Source organism: Panicum virgatum, chromosome 3K, assembly GCF_016808335.1.
Source record: "Panicum virgatum strain AP13 chromosome 3K, P.virgatum_v5, whole genome shotgun sequence".
Taxonomy (NCBI): Eukaryota; Viridiplantae; Streptophyta; class Magnoliopsida; order Poales; family Poaceae; genus Panicum; species Panicum virgatum.
Genome location: NC_053138.1, coordinates 29,738,902 through 29,761,384, shown reverse-complemented (window position 1 = coordinate 29,761,384; position 22,483 = coordinate 29,738,902). Strand labels below are relative to the sequence as shown.

Below are 22,483 nucleotides of genomic sequence, written 5' to 3'. Positions count from 1 at the left end.
GAAAAAGAAATAAATCTCTACTAGGTTAGATATAAACCAAGTGGCAAAACAAATATCACTTTGTCGATCAGCTGAACGACAAGTGACGGATCCACAACAGGAAAATGACTGGCCGATGGGCTAGGACGAGCAGCACACTGTATGATCATGATCAAGGATTGTTGATGGAACCACGCAACATATTGACACGCCGTTCCAACCGCGAAGAAACGGGACTAGTAGTTAGACAAAACAAATCAGACCATGCAGCATTAACTTTTCCAATTCGGTTGGAAGAAATCATGAGCTAGAGATTAAATAGATCATGCGGCGTTGGGGGCGTCATCCCTTATTTGATAGAGGGTGATTGGTGTGGCTCTGGACATCACCAAAATTCGTTCAAGGGGGTGACATTAGTTGCTTCCTTACTTGTCTTGATCATTCCTATTTGGCCACAAGAGCAAGGGACACTAGGGATGAACGTTACACATATTTTCTGTCCGTTCACCCAACCGAAGTGGTTCATACACTAATGAAATGGACCGTATCTGTAACCGGGTTCACTGTATGAACCATAACCATATCCGAATACTCAAGTAGATATATGATATGCCAATAGGATGGATATATATTAATATCCAGCACATTTGACACTATTCGTATCCGAATTCGAATCCAAACAAAAAAATATATGTATTTGTATTTTGCACATATATTCATCCGGTATCCTATCTGCTGATGGAACACTGCAGACATTTAGAAAAATTCACCATGAATACACATATGCAGACGGTTTTTAACTCCAGCTATCTAAACTCTGTGGTCAAAATCTGTCACAGACGGTGTGTTTTAAAAAAAAATATTATGCACTAATATGTTTATGTGATCAAAGATTCTGCACTACTATATGTTTATGTTGTCAGTATCCGTCACAGACGGTGTGTTTTTCATTTATCTGAACTATGCGATGTGCCAAAACCTTTTGACATGTAAAAGACAAATTTATTTTCATACTAATATGTCGAACTAAGGTTTTCAGAATATGGAAGCTGTTGTAACAAATTGTATGTTAGTAAAACATTGCACAGGAATACATGATGTACCAAAAAAATGTATTAGATTTTAAAAATTTATTTACTGAAGCCAGTTTTTGAAAGTACTGTTGAATTCGTATAAAAATAAAAAAGAGTCAAGATAATAACGAGGGTTACGTAGTAATGTGAATGTGAATAAAGAAAACATGAAAAAAATAGGAAGAAAGAATCTGGACTTCTGATGGGCTGATCCGGCGCTCGACGGACATTCTGCTGGCAGCGTGGGCTGAACCGGGCGGCGTTGCACATGATGTTGGGCCAAGGGGATTACTCGCAATTTCAGCCATGGCTTTCGAAACAACTTCCCTAGAAAAACGGGATAAATTGTCATAGACTCAGGGTTTTAGGGTGAGTGTTGTGAGTATCTGAATTATATCGTATAATCTTTAAAAAAAATTAGATAAGCTCTTATATGGAAGTACGTACAAAAATGAGCTAGAATTACTAGCAGCTTAGACAGACACTCATATAGGCAGAAGAACGGGAGCAATTAGCTGTCGCCGGAGGTGATGGGTTTGCGGACCATCGCCTGAACAACCTAAACATACTAGATAGGCTTTTAGGCCTAATAAACTGTGCAACAAATAATATTTTACCGAAACAAAAACGGAGTAATAGATGCATACATGCAGATGGAAAACAAATTGATGACATCATCTACATGCAAGGAGAGTTCATGCTAAAAAATCCATAAATCTTAAACTGTGCATCCAAATTAAATTTTGATTGCACCATTATTTTTCTTATGACAAGATCTTCAAAACAAGACTACACTTGCCCATATTTGCATGATTATTTAAAAAAATTATTTTTTAAAATACTAAATAATTAGTTTTAGTTACTGGGAATAAATAATTTAACAACACGAATAAATAATAATTTTTACGAACAAAAAATCAAACATAACGAACAAATAATAGTGCACAACGAACAAAATATTAAGTATTGCAAACATTTGATTGTATAAGCCATATAATAGCAAATAAATATCACGAACAAATCAGTCAACACAGGCGAACAATATAATCGATAGACTGAACAAATAATTTGTTTCTGCGAACAAATTAGTTACACGCATGCAAATGGAATATGTACACGAGCTGAACAACAAATTGATGTACAGTAAGCATGAGCTATTTTAAAATATGAACAAATAGCTTCACTTTAGAAACCATCAAACATAATGCTATTAATGTAATTGTACAAGAAATAAGATGGATAGTGTCAATTAAGAAAAATAGATGAACTACAATCCGTAGAAATAATATCTAAACATAATTTTGGAATGAAACAAAGCAAAGAAAAAATGGAGAAATAAATAATATGTACAATGATCAAAAGGGAAAAATGGAAAATACAAATAGGAAGGAAAGGAATACAAAACAAAAAATTAAAGACAATGAATAAAATAGAAGAAAAGAAGGAATAAAGAATAAAGAAAAGAAAAAAAAGAGGTGATGATACGTGCGCACCCCATGTAGCCATGCATTCAATGCTGCAGCACATGCTAACAAGCTGCCGGTGCATGCATGAAGCTGCCGGTGCATGCATGTGTAAGTGCTGCTGTTATTGGACCTTTTGGAGGATGTGATTGGTCCAATATATAATTGGCTGATGGGCTCTTGTATCCAGCGTTCTTTCAGGCGACGGAGAGTAAATTTGTCGCGCGGGCGACACATAGCCCCGCGGCAGAAGAACAGATAAGGTGTACGTACGACAACCCGCTCTAGATTTGTCACACAATCGATCTCGACCACGCAGGGGACGCACGATTACAAGAACAAGGGAATCAACAAGATATGAAACTATGCATATCCAGAGAGAACGACAATAATAGTTTGACTAGTTGTGCTTCTTCTTCTTCAGTTAACCCGAGCAGATCAGTAGTTGCTATAAGTACAGACAGGAGAAAGAATAAGATCGGTGGTGGATTCTTGCTCTTGCACTAGCCCTTGCTAGTTGCTATATTTCTAGGGTACGACCAAGCGAAGTGACGGGAGACTAGAGCTTCAAGAAGAATCTATCATGCGCGGCAAGGGACCGTGTCTTGTCAAGCGTCGACGTCCCAGCCGGTGGGCACCGGCACGAAGTCATCCCGCAGCTTGGCCTCCTGCAGCTTGACGTTCTGCTCCCACGCGTCCTCCATGGCGCGCAGCGCCGCCTCGTACTCCCCGTCCAGCTCGGGGTCCACGCCGCCGCCGTCCACGATCGCGTCGTCGCAGTACATGCCGGGCCCCGGCGGCGGGGCGGCCGTGCCCTTGAGGCTGCCGTTGATCTCCGCCCAGTAGCGCCTCCTGGCGGCGAGCAGCGCTTCGACGGCGCCCGAGTCGTCCCAGCGCGCGACGTTGCCATCGGCGTCGGCGTTGAGCCCCACGCCCGGGTCCGTCACCTTCCGCCACGGCACCCCGCGGGACTCGCAGAAGCCCTTCTCCCACGGCGCCACCGAGCGCCGCGCCGGCGGTGGGCGCGGCGGGCGCCGGCAGTGCCACCGCGGGCGCGCCGCCGCAGTCGTCGTCGTCGTCAGGTTTGCGTCCCTGCCGCTGCTCCAGCAGCTCATCACCGTCGCCATCGTCCTCCCTCCCGTCGACTAGCTAGTAGTGATGGATCAACCGCAGGGTGATCGGACAGGGTTTGCGACTTGCGAGATGGATGTGGGGGGTCGAGGTCGATGCGCTAGCTGGGGCAAGCAAGAAGTTGATTGCTGCTGCTGGCTCCGGGCTGCTTCTTCGTTAATTATATAGAGCCTGGGTTATGGCGGTTGCAACTTTGGCGCCACGCGCGGATCCGAGTCCGACGCGCGCAATGAAGTGTAGGCACGTACGCGGCTTCTTCGCATTGGGAAATCGGAATCGGGTACGAACTGGCGCCTGTGTTTCGTTCAAAACGAAGAAGACGTGAAGGGCCCAAAACTTTGCAGTCTGCCCATGCATCGTACTTACTGGACACGGCTAACTTATAGCCGGCCATAAATTAAATCGGCCGTACGGCCGCCTTCTTAGTGGGTTGGTGAGGGGCAAGAAATTACTACCGGAAAACCAATAATTACTGAGTGTCGCAGCTTTTGCCGAGTGACAGACCACGGGCACTCGGCAAACATGATCTTTGCCAAGTGCCAGCCAAAGCGCACTCGGCAAACACGTGGCACAGGGCATGCCCTAACTTCGCCGAGTGCTGGCCGTCGGCAAAGTATGGCACTCGGCAACCATTGCTCTTTGCCGAGTGCCACCGGGCCCGCACTCGGCAAAGACTGCACACGTGCCCAGCACGCGCGCCCGCCGTGCGCCGGCCGTTAGGGTGGCTCACGGCATTAAGTCTTTGCCGAGTGTCTACAGGTGGCGCTCGGCAAAGATCAATCTTTGCCGAGTGCCCACAGCTGGCACTCGGCAAAGCTTCTTTTGTCGACTGCCCGGGCTCCAACACTCGGCAAACGTGGTTAATTTTTTTTTTGAGCTTTTAAATTTTTTTGTTCTATACTTAAATTTGAGAATGTAATGCCTAGTAACACAAATACTTTTATTGATTGGTTTACTATTTTCTGTTAGTTTATTTGTTTGCGGGGAATAATCGGTTGAAGTCAATTTAAAATTAGAAGTGGGTCGAAATTTCGAAATCAATGAATGGAAATTTGATATTTATGTACGTGAATCAAAACTGATGCCGTATGCACGAAAGAACTTAAAAGCTGAAGCATCTTTACTCGGAAACTTGATCACAAGCGTGTGCACGGACGTTCGGAAAAAAACCACAAATAGCATACAATGTCTGAAAATCATGGGACTTGTGCAAATCTCTTGGTTTCATGCGAGGATAGAGTGGAAAAAATTGACAGCGTTTCGGACACGTGACAATGTACGCATCTTACAAGCCGGAGAATCTTCGGAGAAGTTTCAAAGATATTTGTAGTATCCGATTGGATTTGTGGTTGAAATGAAAGTCGCATACGATTTTCAACGTGAAACTTTTTATATAGAGAAATAACAATAAAATATGTGTCCTCCGAAAATTTGGTTAATTTTTTATTTCATTATGTATATATAAAATTATTTTTGGGACACATTGAAAATCAATATATATATTTAGTTTCAACTTGATCTTTAAACGCATGAAATAATAGGATTTTTTGCATGAAATCATGAACCATAAATTGTTGCATGATTTTGGTAAATTATTTAGTTGATAGTCACTAAATTTTTGTTACATACCTCATCAAAACAAATTTGTTGATATAAATTAAATTTGACTTTAGAAACACATGAAATAACAGATTTTCTCGCATAAAATCAAGAAACTTGAAATACAAATTGTTATAATTTGAGTTTGAAATAATTATGCATGAAATAATATTTTTTTGAATTCATGGTTTATCTGCATTCTAATTCGCAGTTTATTGTAAAAAAATTTTTTGCTGAGTGCCACCTGACCCGGCACTCGGCAAACATATGAAAGAATTATTTTTAAAGGGCTTTGCCGAGTGCCAGATCGGGGCACTCGGCAAAGCCGATGCAGCACTCGGCGAAGTGGGGGGTTCAGGACTTATCCCAGCGCCTTCCACACACACGCACGCACGCCACACACTCGACACACACACACGCACGCTCAGCTGCCGCCGTCCCGCCGCCGGACCACGCCCCCGCCACGTCGCCGACCCGCGCCGCCCACGTTCTGCGCCACGCCGCCGCCGTCAAGCCCCGCCCCGCCGCCGACCCACGCCGCCCCCGGAGCGCGCCCCCGCCGCCGACCCAAGCAGCGCCGTCGCCGCCCCAGCCTCGGCGTCCCGGCTTCGCCCTGGCCCCGTCGTCCCGCCCCGTCCCGGCGACCCGCCCCGCCCGGGCCCGCGCCGGCGCCGCCGCTGGTCCATGCCGCCCCGGGCCGGGCCGCCGCTCGTCGCCGCCTCGGCCAGCGCCGTCCTGCGCCGCTCTGGCCGCGCCGCCCTCGGTCCGCAGCGCTGCCGGACCGCGCCCCCGGCCCGCGCCGCCGGCCACCCGAGGTAATTTTTTAAAAATATTTTTAGTTTATAATTTAAATGTTTACTATTTATAGAATTTAGTTTTTTTATTGTTATTTATATTTTGTTTATATCGAATTTAGGTTATTTAGTTTATTATTAGATAGTTATTTATAGTTTGTTTATATAGAATTTAGTTTATATATATTCTTAGTGTATATTTTTAATTTGTTTGTTTATTTAGTGAACTAGATATTTATTTAGTTTATTTTAGAGTTTAGTTCATTTGGATATTGATATGTATTTAGTTTATTTAGTAAATTATGTTCGTTGATCGCGTAAACCAGTTAGGCGTCTCCCGTTCGGAAGAGATACGACTGGAGATATGCAGTTTTTTCTGCATATCTTTAATCGTATCTGTTTCGAATTGTCCACGCTTCTTTGGACAGCCCGAGGATGCGTAGATGGGGTCAGGTTCTATGGTCCACTCCGATCCGAGTCAGAGTTTCGACATCACCTCCCTGTTGTTCTCGGGATACACAATCTTCCTTTCGGGACATGTATCTGGCGAACAGCAAGGAGGTGCTGCCGAAATTCTGTCTCGGATAGGAGTGGATCATGGAAGCTGATCTTATCTACAGGTGTGAGGAAGGCTATGAGGCCCGGGCAAACGAGCTGGCTCACCAGGCTTGCTACAAGCTGGTGAAGGACATGCACTACGAGGTGTGTGTTCAGACCGTCGTTGTGTACTGCGCCGAGTTCGAGAAGAGGAGTGTCAAGAAACCAGCCGCAAGGGACATCTTCCTCACGCGAGACCAGTACTTAAGGGTAAATAAATGCCATCTCTACTCATTCATCTTGTATTTGATATTACAATATGTCATGCACTTCATTACGTTTAGGTGCCTCCGAACTGGTGCGAAAACAAGGCCGAGTGCTGGTCTATGATGGTGGACAAGTGGATCAGCGAGGATTGGGCCCGCCAGCACGCCTTATGCCGGGAGCGCCGCTTGATGATGCTGGGTCCGGCACATCATCAAGGGAGCCTTAGCCTCGGCGGGTACAAGAATACTTGGGTAAGTTCACTAATTTCTTCATTCTTTCTAAAGCTATATTTTTAATTCTTACTAATCATCTTGTTGACTTCTTGGCAGTCATAGTCTCATCCAGGCCAGTCTTGCAACGACTTCACGGCGTACGCCATGTCTCACATGGGCAGGGCGACGTCGGACGTGGCCTACAACCCGGCGGCTCCACCAGAGGCCTACACAAACCCAAGCATCCACGCGCGCATCAATGCGTACACGGAGGTGGGAAGGGCGCTCCACGGGGAGACTTGGGATCCGACCACCGCGCCACTCTCCAGAGAAGCCATCATGAGGGCGGGACAAGGGAAGAAGCACGGGCGGTACTTGATCGCCAATAGCTTGGTCGACACGGCGAGTACGCCCAGTCTCTCGCAGCTTAGGGCAAGTACCACCGACTCGACCCCGCTCATACGCCCACGGCCTGAGACTTCAGTGGCCAGCGTGCACCAGAGACATGTTAGTTTAGATTTAGTTGTCGTTCTATGATTAAAATGAAACTTTGCTTCGTATTGTAACATGGAGGTTTAAATCTTGTAGGCCGAGATGGAGGCAAAGTTTGAGGAGGAGAGGAGGTGCCGAATGGAGATCGAGGTCAAGCTGGAGCAGGAGCGAAAGCTGAGGGAGGAGCAGTCGGTTATGTTGCACAACATGGTCACCTGGATACAAGGACTTGGCGCGTCGATGAACTATGCGACGCCGCCTCCTCCCTTCGCCTTACCAGCTCAGCCTTACTTTCCTGCAGGACCTTCTGACACTCCCGTGAGTATGCTTTGTTTGTAGATATTAATTATTATATCTTTATTATTCTTACTCAATTTATGTGTTTCTATTTGCAGAATCAGTCGTGGAACGCATCTAACGACCCTCCTCCGGACTAGAACTCGCCGGCGGCCCGTGGCAATCTTGGCCACCCCCCTCCACCTGACCGTGAGTGATTTGTAGTACCCTACTGGACTTGTGATGTGATGGACTTGTAGTACCCTTGTGGACTTGTGATGTGATGGACTTGTATTCGGACTCTATCTATGTGATGGACTTTCAGACTCGTTTTATGCGATGTGATGGACATTATCTTGTGTTATTTGTGTCGATGCTATTGTCGCAATTGACAATTATATATTTGTCGTTATAACTGCATGTAATGACCCCTGCATTTATATATATATTTGTTGTATTTGTATAGAAAAACAGAGAAAAAAGAAGCAAAAAAGAAAAATAGACCACTTTGCCGAGTGCTTAAGCCAATACACTCGGCAAAGTGGCCTTCCACAGGACAGCACGACAGTACTTTGCCGAGTGCTAAAACCCTGGCACTCGGCAAAGTTTCAAACATTTGCTGAGTGCCAGGATCCAGCACTCGGCAAAGCGGCCACGTGGCGCCACCCTGGGCCGGCACTTTGCCGAGTGCCAGACGCCGACACGTCGTTAGGCACTCGGCAAAGTGCCGGCCCAGGGTGGCGCCACGTGGCTGCTTTGCCGAGTGCCCGAAATCCGACACTCGGCCAAGATCCCTTTGCCGTGGGAAGCTTTGCCGAGTGGCGTTTGCCGAGTGTAACACTCGACAAAGAGTTTGCCGAGTGCAAACTGGCCTTTGTCGAGTGTAACCGGCACTCGGCAAAGCCAGTGAATCCGGTAGTGAGTGGAGCAAAAAAAATACATGCATGCACATAATTTCGAAACAAAAAAAATCATAGTTTCAAAACCGAGCATCAGTATCAAAATCCGATTGCATAGTTAAACTTGTTTCAATAAAACAAGATCTCACACCACTATGTTTTAGTGATTTATTTTTTTGAGAGAAAATACTTTTTCACGTATTCTAATTTGCTTACGATGTTTTCACAAATTGCTTATGAGTTATATAATGGTGCTTCACATGCCTAAGTTCAGATAAGTAGATATTGGTGTTTATATTATAAAAATAGATTATTTATATTATTAGGTCAGGTGGGTGAATGTCGATTGCATAATCAATGATAGGAAACTTTAGCAGATCGGTTGAGCATTTTAACTAATTTATTTTTATCATTTTTTATTGTACATAAAGCAATTTTTGTGTTTTAAAAATATATTCAAGTGGGTTCTTATTTTGAAGGTCTCTTTGAAAGAGATAAAATTGTACAATCGGAATTTAAATTTGATGTATGGTTTAAAAATTACAATTTTTTTGAAGTTTTAAATTTGCATGTGCTAGTGCCCCATGGGATTGCAGGATCAATTTAGACAGTCGTACAATAGCGCAAACATACGGTCATACAATAGCAGTCGTACAATAGCGCAAACATACGGTCATACAATAGCGCAAACGTACGGCCGACCGTAATAAAGTCATTACCTCACTTATATATTGAACAAACTAAATTTAGCGACTGCAAAAAAAAATGATGCTTTACTATTGTAGAATGTAGAAAACAGAAAAGTGACAACCCCACCCCAGCGTTGGCGGGGCAAAAAACATAGTCTGGTTTGTTTCAACATGGCTAAACTTTAGTTCAGTCACATCAAAGAGAATTTTTCTATTTATGACTATTAGATAAAGTCTAATTATAAATTTTTTGCACGGTTGGTGCTAATTCGTAACAAGAATATAATGGGCCTAATTTAATCTTTAATTTGCTACATTGATGCTACAATGAACATCCGCTAATCATGGATTAATTACCTCTACTAGATTCATCTAGCAAATTAGGCCAGAGATTCTGCGACTAGTTTTGTAATTAGACTTTACTAGCATTGTGCCCGTGCGTTGTTACGGGTAATATAAATTTTACCCATAAATATATGGGCTCAATAATTTTTTCGGTGGAAACTCCATGTACAACCTGTACCATTACCACGTGAGGTATTAATTGTCCGGTTTTCGATTGTATTGGGATTCGGATTGATTTGTTTGGGTTTCTATTAGGATTCCGATTGATTAATTTGGATTCCAATTAGGATTTCGATTGATGGACCGTAGAATCATTGCTTGCTTTAGAAAAATACTATGTAATTATGCTCGTGCATTGCTACGGACAAAGCTGGTATAACTATCGGATACGTATTGGTGCTCGTGTGTTAATTTGTAGGGATCTACGTGATCGAGTCATGAACGGAGGGGTTGGTCCGACTCTCATACGGGATGGACTGAGGCCCACTTGTCAATAACATAGGTGGACCAAACCAACGTACCAAAACCAAAATTTGAGTTGAAATCTTACTCGCTTTAGTAATAGGTATGGATTTAGTACTTTTAGATAATAAGATTCTTTTGATGTAACAAGTTAAAGTTTAGCCCTCTGGAACCAATCAAAAGAGCTTGTCGGAGATGAAAATGAAGCAAACCACGATGGTGAGATAAGCAAACTGCTCAGCTGGAAGGTTCCTTATGGTGGAACTTCTCACCAGGGTTCGAGTCCTAGATGTGGCACTGGTGCTCGCATTTTCCTGGATATATTTCAGAATTTAACTGTCACTATTCTTACAGTAGTAGGCGACGTGCTCGTCGATAGTAAGGCGCCAGTGGTGATTTTGTCAATCTCGAGGATTTGCCGGCTTAGTCTCCTAGAGGTGCTAATAGAGGTAGGATTGCGTGTGTGTATTCATAGGAATAAGTGTGTGTGCGTTTATGAGCGTCTGCGTCTGTATTGTGTTTTGCAAAAAAAAATATGATGGTGAGATAAATTCAGGTGCTACCGTTCTCCATATAACATCCGGATGTGAAATAGCTTAGGCCTTGTTCGGTTACTTGGGATTTATTCCGGGTCATGAATAATAGGTATAACAAATAGACTCGTGATAGGTATAAAATAGACTCGTAATAGGTACAACAAATTCCAAACCGAGAAATCAATCCATAAGTCAAGGGATTGATCCCGACCTCTTGTTGCACTTATTATGAGTCTATTTTATTGTAATTAGTTTTTGAGTCAGAATAAATCCCGATTTTTTGTTGTATCTATTACTCCTAACCCGAAAAAAATCCCAGTAACCGAACAAAGCCTAAGGCCACTCCCAATGGGAGTTTCGTAGGGGTTTCATGCATATTAATTAGCATGTCATGTAAGATTATATGATGACATGATATAGAATTTAAGAAGAAAGAGAATAAATCAGTTTCATCTAGATGAAACTATCTCTACACAAATACCAACACTCTGAGTCTTGAAATTAAATGGAACATAGACTCTAAAAAATCACAACATGAAATTATGCATTGGAAGAGGTAGTTTCATACTCTTTTTTGCTTATGTGGCTATCTTAGAAACATCAATATGAAACCCTCCACTGGGATTGGCCTAACTCAACAAAAAGGGAAAAGCGCGGTTGGTATTTGTATTTCATACACACAAATCCCGAAAGATTTTAGATACGGATATGGATAGGAATTAGATCTGCATTTACTCTTTTCAACATCAGGGTTAGGCTTTGCAACAGTTACCTGTTTTCCTATTCGCTTACACAACAATTACTACAGTCTCAATTGATCTGACAATTACTCCATTTGTCTAGAGTTTCACGCCTCCATTTGGAGAGTATCTTAAAAGATTATATGGTCCAAAAAAATCAGGTCAAATTCTAGATATACTAATGCTGATTTTGAAGGCCAAGGTTCCATAGAAAAACATATATATCAAAATTGAAATAGCTCCTGAATAATATTTTCCATACAAAACAGTTAATCATTTTCACAGGACAAGAACTAGTTTTGACACTACTTTGTATATCTATAACGAACCACAAGAAGAACCAAAGGAAGAGACGTCTTAGGAAAGGCCAGACTTCAGTTGCTGCCACATCAGAGAGATACAGTGAACTGAGGCGCCTCAAGGTCAAGTTCCTGTTTCATGACACAGCTCATGAACCAGTCACTACTGAATGTTTTGATGCCACGTTTTGCTGCAACCAACGCAAGTTCTGTCTCCTCTTCACACACCAGAAAGATTGCCTGGGATGACGCATCTAACTCACTCAGCTTTTTTATGATCTGTCAAACATATAGGCATGAATTACGTTCGAGGAACAACATAGATATGAATAACTGAAACTCTGAAAGATATCCTGAAATGAAGAAGTGGAGTAATCATGTTTCTTTCTATGGAATTAAGCAAGTAAGGATCTTCACGCAGGATTTAGTGATAACACCCCAAATTCACCTTAAGTCAAAACATTTGTTTTATTTATGGATAGTCTTTATGTTCGACAATCATTTCCATCGCATTCTCCTTCCATAAAAAAACACATGCCTGTATGTTATGTTTCTGAACTACTATTAACATCAGAACTTCAAGTATGCCATCGAATAAATTCAAGCCCCACATATTAGGAGTTGAGTTGAGCAAGGTCTGCCCTTCCAGAGTTCCAGGGTGGTTGTTTCAAGTTTGTATGTTATCTGGATAAGTTCTTTATTCATGCCCCCCTCTTAAAAAGCTCATGCATATAAGATGCCAGAACAAGGCATTATAAATAAGGTTACCTTGCCCCCAGTAGATTTAATAATGGATGAGAGAACATCAATAGAGGGCTGGATGTACTTTGACAGACAGAATGTGAAGCCAGAAATTAAGGAGTTGGGTCTTCCTTTTGCTCTCATAACTGCATCTCTCACTTCAGATTTGTATTGCATCCTATATTCTTCATCTTCCAGAAAATATTGTGCTTCTCCTGCAAAAGAGAAGAAAAGTGGAAGAGACGATAAGGACCTCCATTGTATTCCTTTGTCCATTGTAGGAAGTAATGTTCTTTTACAAAAAAAAAAAGGACATAGTTCACTGCTCCAACAGAAGCCCTAGGGGCTAAAGAACACAAACTGCACGATTCATATTTTGTTTACGATGTACAGGCATTTGTGATGACATTTATCTACAATTTTAATCTAGCCAGCTTTCAACTCACCGACAAACTGCCCTTGTCTGAAGCTTTCTTTTAGCCAGTTTGGGGAAACTATCCAAGCACTGCAAGGAACACATGAGATTTTAAATTAGATAAATAACCATAAAACCGGAGACTCATAGTATCTCAGGGTTACTTAAACACCATATTCAACTTTCGACTAGCCAATAGTGAGACCATATTTTAATATTTTATTACAGGTTTAAACAAGCTGGATTGTCAATTGGTTGATCAAGGATAAGGAGACGTACCCAGAGGACAAAGCAACGCAGAAGTTCATAGTCCGGCGAGCTTTTCCAGTAACAATATGTGTGCATCACCATAATGGTTGGATTATTGTATTTCAGAGGAAGCGAAATGGCAAAGCACTGCACTGATGAAAAAAGAGAATAAGAGAAGGCATGCAAGCGTTGTGTCATCCACAAAAAAGATTAATGAAAAAAGTTTGACAACTTATTGCCATGTGACAAATCCGCAACTTCCTTTGAGTTTAAATCTCATCTCATAACATTTTAAAAAATGTCCCAGCTGCTCAAAGAGTATGCAGTTTTTTGTATGAGAAGAAAATTGAAATTTACTTCATCTGTGGATGACCATTTAATCCAGAAACATATATGAAGGTTTGCTGAACCTAAGGCATGCTTCTAATCTTTTCTCAAACATTAATGTGACATGAACTTATCATAGTTACCTTTGTGAGGCGTGCCTTCTTTTGCTCATCTGCAATATTCATGAGCATGATTGTAGGTCTACCATTAGAATGGATAACAGCCTTCTCATCTCCAGACATTTTGTTTTCAAAATGAACTCCCATACTAGGAGCGTGATGCTCTTTAGGAATTGGAACTGAATTTCCAGGGGAACTGCACAAGTAATTGTCAGGCACATCATTTTGATTTATATCTTGGCAACTGTCACCATCATTGCTACATCTTATTCTTTTTGACTTTAGCGATGATGAAGACATTTCATATATACGTTTCTTTGGCTCTTTCTCAGGTAATGAACTTTCACTAGAATTATTGCGGGCATCATTTCTTGCCACCTTTGCACTCTTGCTGACATTACAGCATTTATATGTCTTGAGGACCATATTCTCACATAAGGGGACATCGGTATCATCAGGAGAGATGCCTGCAAGAAGAACCTTATAAAACAGTAGAATACATAGCAATTTGCATTTGTTTTGAAGCACCAAAGTTTATACAGTGTTAAGCTAGCGTTTGTACCAAAGCCAATATATAAAGCTATAAATCAGTCTATTTTCATCAATAATTATTGATAGTGATACAAGATTGTTGAGAAAAATTAAATTTCACTCACAACATTAGTAGTTAATTTAGAAATAAAAGTTGAAGGGTGCACAGCAAAAGAGATTCATTCAAGCAAATATATCACCACACTGGGTTGCTCGAAAGAAAGAGAACAAATTAATGGAGGACAAGTATCTGAGATCAGTGCTCTACTAATTTCCAAGTGTAATAATGCATATAGTGTAGAAATTTCTCTAAGTTTCTATACTTATTTGGATTAATTGTAGTCATGGAAAAATTTGGAACAAAACAAAAGAGGAAAACAATATCCCTGAATAGCCGCTATTGGAGAACTCAACATTTATGACTGTATAAGAAGCTTATAGCATGTAGCTTGCTTGCATCAGACTTAATTTGCCATTACACAGGCTCCAGAAAAGGTATATTTGAGATTTGAAAACCTAAAATGTTAACGATTATGTCATGTAGACTTACTATCTAGCACTACAGTATGAAGTGGAGATGTCTAGGATTTATCACATGTTTCCAGGATTCGCAATTCCTTCTTGAGGTGTGCAACCATAAGTGTTGATCCGCCAGGAAAGCATAATGCTCGCTTTATATCAGCCCTTACTGGAATCTTCCGAATCTTACCTCTAGTATCGACTTCTCCAACAGATATAAAACTCTGCAGTTCATTCATGGTATAAAGCAAAATCACATCAGCACAGAATATGATTCTTGATCGAGTACATAAGTACTCAAGAAGTCATGATAGAACCTTTTTTAGTTTTTGATCAGGAAGGAGCATAACATTTGTACATGTTCTGAAATGTAGTATCATTCAATGCTTATGAATTGGTATTGCATGCTTGCTTTGATTCTTTCTTTCTCCTTAAAACAAGCACTGAATTGATAAGTAACAGTATTTGCACCCAAAAGGAAAGAAAAAAATTGGCTTATCATATATGCTCTTTTACTTGCCTGTTTTAGCCAAAATCCCTCAGAGACCTTATCTGCCCAGCAGAATATGGTAGTGACACCAACATTTTGAAGCCTTTGGGATAGTTCCTTATATAAGAGGTGGCCAATACCCTGAATTTAACATCAAAACAGCCAGGGTCAGCCATGAAATACTTTGAATAGAGTTCCCTGACAACTACATGCATTCCAATTTCCAAACAATATTCTGTTTCTTGCATAAATATCATAATTGGCAGCTTACACTGGTAATGTGTCAAACAAAGAGTTTTGCAGGAGATATGTTTAGACAATATGTGTCTAGATAAAGTATTAATGATGACATTCAAACAAAATTGTTCTCCATAGCATCAAATATTAACCATGTAAAGCACGGTAGGTTAACTGAAATGAAAGTAAAATTCAGAAGCTTGTAAAAGGCAAGCAGTTTCCATTACTTGTGACACAAAAACATGCATATGCTTCTACAAATTTGTAAAAAGACGGAGGAAACAAGATGTGAAAATCACATACTGTGTGGGTGTTACTCCTAATAAGAAATACAGTTATTGGTAAGAGTCAAGAATGCCCTAGAGATAATTACTTTACTAAAGAATCCAAATAAAATTTAATGAATTGCAGAAGGGCACATACTGCACGTTGATGAGATGATCTCACAACTGCCAGAGGTATTTCAGCATACTGAGTGTCATCTGGCACAATCTGATATGATACAGCAGCTATGACCTGAATGAGAGAGTAGCAGTCTTCAGTGAAATCCGCCATAATAGTTTGAGTAGAAGCAGTGCAAATAAGCAGAATATTTCATTTTTCTGCCATATACTAACCACGGCACACTTACTATTTAAGGAGAATGATAGTTACCACTATTATGTGGCTGACTAGGTATCTTATAACAAATTTCAAAGTGAAACATATCAAAATTCAAAATATGTGACACATTAATTTAATTAATTTATAGTCCTTCAAAGTTATTCACAGAAAATTAGGATGTCAACATTCAATAATTAATGGTGCCCACTAGATTAAAGGTTTGCACAAGAGGGGCTGTGCTAAATTGATTGGAAAGTGGGTATAAAGTAGAATAATTAAAATGCACAAGAAAGAAAAAAGGGAATAGATTATGCGATCATTTATTTTAATGCATTGCCAGTATTAATTGATTCGTAGACTCCAGCGATGTTTTAAAGTTATCGATTCGTCCATCATTAGCCATTTAATAGTACATGGGTAGTGGCTGGACAGAATAACATTGGACTTAGACCTAGTGGACCAACCCAAGTAATTAACTGTCAGCTAGTCTAACTAATCATGGGCCCCTGTATAGGCAAAGGCAACATGGTTTTGCCTCTCAATTCAAGCATGTAAATTCAATAGGAAGTTGTTGAACTAAATGTTCGATCAAAAACAAGTAATTACCCAAATCATCTCCTCTTAATCTCATGCTATACAAGAGTGTTCTTAAATTATTTATGATGTATACTATTTGACGCTAGTTGGGGCTAGTCAACTGACTAGGAGACCATATAGTAGTGCTGTAGCACTTGACTCGATTAAGTCTCAATAACCTAGGAGCATATGAACTCTCCACTTGATTTGTAGCATTTTAAATTTCCTGTCTCTCTGTTAGTTTTTTGGTAAATTTATGTTTAGTGAGACATCACGAATCTGTGAAATGTACTTATTAATACCGAACAAGTTGTCAGATAAAATAGCCTAGAGTTAGATTACACATCACGCGGACAGAAGGAACAATAAAATGGTAAAGGTATTTACCTCTTCATGCTTTGCAGCAGGGCTAGACATCAGAATTAGAGTCTTGTACTTCCTAGGGGACAGGAACATAAAATCAGGACATTAACTCTACACTCTCATAGACAAAATATGATAGTGCGGTCCAGTGAAAATGATTTTATAAGTAACGTTGCTGATAAACCATAAGTAATATCCCAAGATTATGAATGAAGTTAGGATAAAGAAAGAAAAGGAAGTTTGTACCCATTAGTTGTGCACTTTTCAAGAAACCCTGACTTTCTCCCAGTGTCAGCAGCATAGCTCATAGAAGGAAGCTCTTCTTTATAAAGAGTTAATACTTCCTGAAAAATATCAAAAGAATGATAGACATGAACTATCATGTGTTTGCAAAAGAAAATAACGAGTTTATATGATATGTAACAACTGCAAATGGTCATAATTTCTGCAACTTTGCCCTTTTTCTGAACACAGTCTAACCAAACACTCTACCAACTTAAGGAATGTAAAATTCTCAAAAGCACGCCATTTTTTCTTAAATCATGATGCCAGAATGGATGAAACAGATGTCCGAAACTTGGTTACCTGAAGCAGTGACTTGGTTTGGCTATCAGCATCGCTTGGATTTAGGAGGATGCACTGAGAACCCTCGCCTACACGTAAGATACAAAATTACATGACATGAATGAATGGAATCACAACTGAATCCAAAGTTCCAAACCAAAAAAAAAAGGTTGCAGACACTGCAACCCACTCACCAACTCCATCCGAAGCACTCTTCTGATCCCCACTAACTGCATAGGCACCGTCACACACCCCAAAAAGGAAGTGTCAGCAAGAGGGTTGCATGAATCGATCGTTTCAATCAAAAAGGAAGTGTCCTCTGAGGAGAGCGCAGTAGCGTACCGGAGACGACAACCTTGGCGCCCCTGGGCCCGGAGATGGTGAGCCCCCGCTCCGTGGGCTCGCACCGCAGTCCGCTCCCGTGGATCTCCACCTTGCAGTTGCCTGCCCAAACAAACTCCTCAGATGATCCGAGAGCAGCAAGTTAAACGCCATGGATAGTGGATAGTGGGGTCAAATCACGAAATGGCTTCGCTTACCGATCGAGAAGGCGGGAGCTGGCTCCGGCGCGGCCTTGGTCTTCCGCGGCCTCCCCATCTGATCCGAGAAGGGACATCCGGCGTTGGCCGCTGTTGCCTGTTGGGGACGGATCGGGTTCCGAGAATCGGGACGAGCGCGGGGATCGATTGGATTGATAGGATCGTGGTGGGTTGGATTGGATTTCTCGCGTGCTTCTTGGGAGGTGAAATGCGGGGGGCGGATGGAATTTGGGGTTTGGGCGGAAATTTTTGGGGAGAGGCGGGAAGAGGGAAAATGCTGCGGGCGCACGCGCGCAGGGTTTTTTTTTTTCTTTTTCGAGAATGCAGGTGTGGCTTTCTTGGGCTGTTTGGTTCCCTTCCCAAGTTTTGGGCCAAGCCAGCGTCCATTTCTTGGGCTGTTTGGCCTAATAATTTCTAATTCAACTCAGCGCATCAGCATTTTATTTATGTTTATTTTTCTGTCATCTCATCTCACCCTAGCGCCGCCCTCTGGTCCCGCTCCCTAATCCCTATTATGATTCGCCGCATGTTGTTGCGAGATTTGAAAGAGCTTTTCAATAAATTATGATAAAAATACAATAATCCTTTAAATAAAACATAATGAGGAGCATGTATAGTAAGACAAATAAAAAAAATGCCAAAGGGTGCTTAGCCTAGCGGTTAAGACACTCGAGCGGCACTCTATAGGTCCTGAGTTCGAATTCCTGTGGGAGCGAATTTCAGGCTGTGGTTAAAAAAATCCTCTCGCCGGTCCCGTGTGCCAAAACACTGGTTAAGAGCCGGCCCAGGTTGGCCTGAGGACCGTGTATGGCCCAGGGGTTACGGTTCCCAGTGTCAGGGCGGGGCTGGGGTTCAGAGATTTTCTCGGTCGGTGAAGCCGAGGCTTCTTCTTAGCTTAATACCGGTGGGGCGGTCTTTTCCCACCCGGTCGAGTTTTTAAGACAAATAAAATTTAGATTGAGTTTGCTAAAAACAAAAAGATGATAGATTTTTTTAATAAAGAAAATCTTGTATAAATGATGCATTTGTAAATATTATGTTGAAAGCTATATGAGAAATCTCTTGGATGGAAAATAATAGATTTTTGAGTTATTATTTGGTTAGAGAAGAAATAAATGAATACGACATCTAATTCATGGATACAGGTAACAGGATATGCACGAAGTTGATTGGATGGTTACAATAATGAAGGTAATGTGGCTGATTCAAAGAACAGAGAAATAGTAATAAATCCTTATGGACCCTAATAGTGATGCACATGTTGACATAGATGAATGAAGTAATTATATATAAATTATTATAATTAAATGTTAGTGGATTGCATGACATGTTGACGTGGATAACAAAATGCTAGTGGGTTTCAATTGCATGTAACAGTGCATTGCTGAGGTGGATAGTTTACATGTTGAGAGAAATCTCTAGTGGGGACTAACTATATAGGTTTTATAGATTAGAACAATGTGCGGCGTTAACGCGCAAAAGCGGCCCTCCTTTTTATTTGTTGTTGTATTATTAAATATTTAATATATTTATAATAAAATTTGTGACAATCTAAATGTTAGAAATGTGTATTTATATTTAGTAGGCAATGTAGTGTGCAATATTTATTAAAAAGAGAAGTATAATGTATGTCTCTATTTTATCATTATAAGGACACGCTCCCCCTGAACATTGCAAAATTGTCCCATTAAAGCAACACTTTCTACTAAAAGTGCATAGAGACTTAGTGAATAAACTTCACATTATTGCAAAGAGCGTATCAAAGTTCCTTTACCTCAATCTACTTCTGGTCCAATCTTTTAGTGGTGTCAATTTGTGGATCCATATGTTTAGTGATAGAACATGTAGTATACACTCCCCCTGATGATGGCATCTACAGTTTTGTTTGTAGACAAACATCCTTCGGAGATGCATACAAATAAGGATAGTATAATTGTACCAAATCCTCAACAATCAGTCTTCGAGACATTTATCTCATCCTTCTTCTGGAAGAATGAGAGTAAATAATATGGGAGCTATATATTTTACCACTATCACACACCACAATATATATAATTATGCAATACAAGCTATTTATCATTATAGGATTTTGAGGGGTAATATAGTTGCAATATCATGCATCTTCTGGGTGTGATTCGTCAAGCATCAAGCTCTTATATCATTGCAATAGTTTGATGTTTTAGCAGTGTTGGCGGTCGTTTTCAGTGATTTCTACCGCCAATATTCCTTCGGATTTTAGGCTCTCAGGACTATAATGCATCAAATTTCACTAACATTAATGAGTTCCACGAGTTTTGGTGATTATTTGATTTCAGGAACACAACGTACAAATTTGAGCCAAAATGAGAGAAAACCCAGGCCGGCCGGCCTACACTTGAGCCATTTCATCGTGTGACTCTTCAGAGATGGTCCTGAGCAAGATATCAAGCAAAGATCAAGTGTTCAACACAAATACAATCAATCAAGATCAAAAGGCATGTACCAAGTCCATTTGGGTCCATAATTAGTGACAAATCACTCAACCAAGACCCGAAACGACTTGAGAACAAATGTGCAACACGTGATCAATATGACAGAGCAACGGACGACCGAGGAGAGCCAGAGCCTGGCCGGCCGGCCTAGGTGAGGCCGGCCGGCCCCTAACTGTCATCGTTGGCGCCACGCAACTTTTATCGACTTCAGGAGAGAATCAGAAGCATCCACGAGAAGGCGGTGCAGGATCAGAGCCACTCCTAGGCCGGCCGGCTTAGGGGAGGCCGACCGGCCCCACCTGGCAGCCTCTGGAGCTCCCCCTTGGTGTGGAAGTTAAACTCAACAGTCTTACCGGCTTACAATCGACGCCACCCTCTGAACCGACCTCGGAGCACTATAAATAGAGTTCAATCTCTCACTTGTAACACACACCATCCATTAGAGAGAAGTGTTCACTCTTGAGCTCTCTTTGTATTAGAATAGGGAGAGAGTGAGGTGAGAAGCTTTGGTGCAAACCAAGCTTAAAGGAGTGGGCTCGAGTTCTCTCGTGTCTTACTCCATCTCTTGTACCCACCTCGGAGGAATATATCTTTGAGTAAGTTTCTTATCTCAACTTCAGTTTCTCGCTAGCTTTACTTTCTGTATTAGTTCCTTGTCTAATTACTTTCTTTGATCTATGGGATCCTGAGTCTGCGTAAGTAGCAAGTTCTACTTATCTGAGGTTGCTTTCTATCTAAGTACACGGTAGGAGCGAGTAGCTCGATAGTTGTGGGCGTGGTGCCCAGGCTTGGTTAGCTATCTCAGGTTGTGTTCCACCCCACGGTACTGTTGTGGTAGGCGGCAGGTGGTGACAGCCATGTCCGTCCCTCGTAGTCCACCACGTTCGGGTGTTTTCATAGCAGTAGTGCTGACTGTCGTTGGACTCCCTTCTCACCCCAGTCTGAGTCCTTTCCTGAGGCCGCCGAAGCAGATCAAGTCAGTAGTTAGCTTGTCACTAGGTAGAGTAGTAGGTTATCTGGAGTTAGGCCCTCTTCTCTCTTACCTTTTCTCTTTTGGTGTGTCCGGTTGAGTAATTCTAGATTTGGCCGAAGCTTTACCGTTCCTTGGATTCGATATCCCAGGTATACTCCCTGGTGAAGGCTACATCGGTCTTTGTATGCTTGCGGAGTAATTCGTTTAGACTAAGGAGTGCCAACAAGCAGCAACCAAGTGTCCTTCAAGGACCAACCAAGAATTCTTCAAGAATCTTTAATTAGTTAGTTGCACGCTACATAGTAGCATAATTTTGGTTCGAGATTCTGGCAAGTGGGGATACAAACTGCCAGTAATAGCGAATATACCTTCAAGTGTCATATGGCGCACTTATGGTCTATAGGTTCCTCATTTCATTCTATCGGGTTCTAGATGGGTCATATATCCCTCCACAGGGATTATTCAACTATTGGTATATTTGGACTATAAAAAATATTCAATTGTTTCGGAAAAAATCCTTCTAGGAAATTCTCTCTTCAGGAGAGATAGTCTTTCTTCAAGAAAAACAACTTTCTTCAAGAAAGTAATATTGGTATGAGATTTACATGTTGCATTTTCCTTATTTGTAATTTCAGGTCATTCTGAGACCTCTTCACGGATTTTTTGAATCCTACAAGTGTATATTTCAATACATGCCATTTGCCAAATACAATATACAATGGAACATCATATATTCATCGCTCGTGGGATTGGTCTCATTCTAGACCATTTTGAACCATCACATTTCACGTCTTGTTAGTAATGACCCATAAGTATCCGAACTCCAGGTTCGTGACTTTCATTTAGCGATGTTGGTTCAACCTCAATTGCATATTCCAAGTTTGACCCGATATGAGAACTTCAAGCACTCTGCCATGGACTTTGTTCCGAATCCGGGTTCTCTCTTAGAGAATCACTAGCAATTATAGAGGCA

General features: G+C 41.5%; 1 protein-coding gene and 1 pseudogene across 1 annotated transcript; both read right to left on the bottom strand.

Moving 5' to 3' along the window:
- Positions 1-3,123: 3,123 nt before the first annotated feature.
- On the bottom strand, positions 3,124-3,642 carry LOC120700819. Its single transcript, XM_039985039.1, has one exon. The coding sequence runs from the start codon at positions 3,640-3,642 to the stop codon at positions 3,124-3,126; it is 519 nt and encodes a 172-aa protein (XP_039840973.1).
- An 8,055-nt stretch (positions 3,643-11,697) lies between these two features.
- LOC120698885 lies at positions 11,698-18,359 on the bottom strand (annotated as a pseudogene).
- Between the last annotated feature and the right edge of the window lie 4,124 nt (positions 18,360-22,483).

What these genes read in the sequence shown, in the direction of transcription:
- LOC120700819 (XM_039985039.1), bottom strand. Translation starts at nt 3,642, where the DNA reads ATGGCGACGGTGATGAGCTGCTGGAGCAGCGGCAGGGACGCAAACCTG.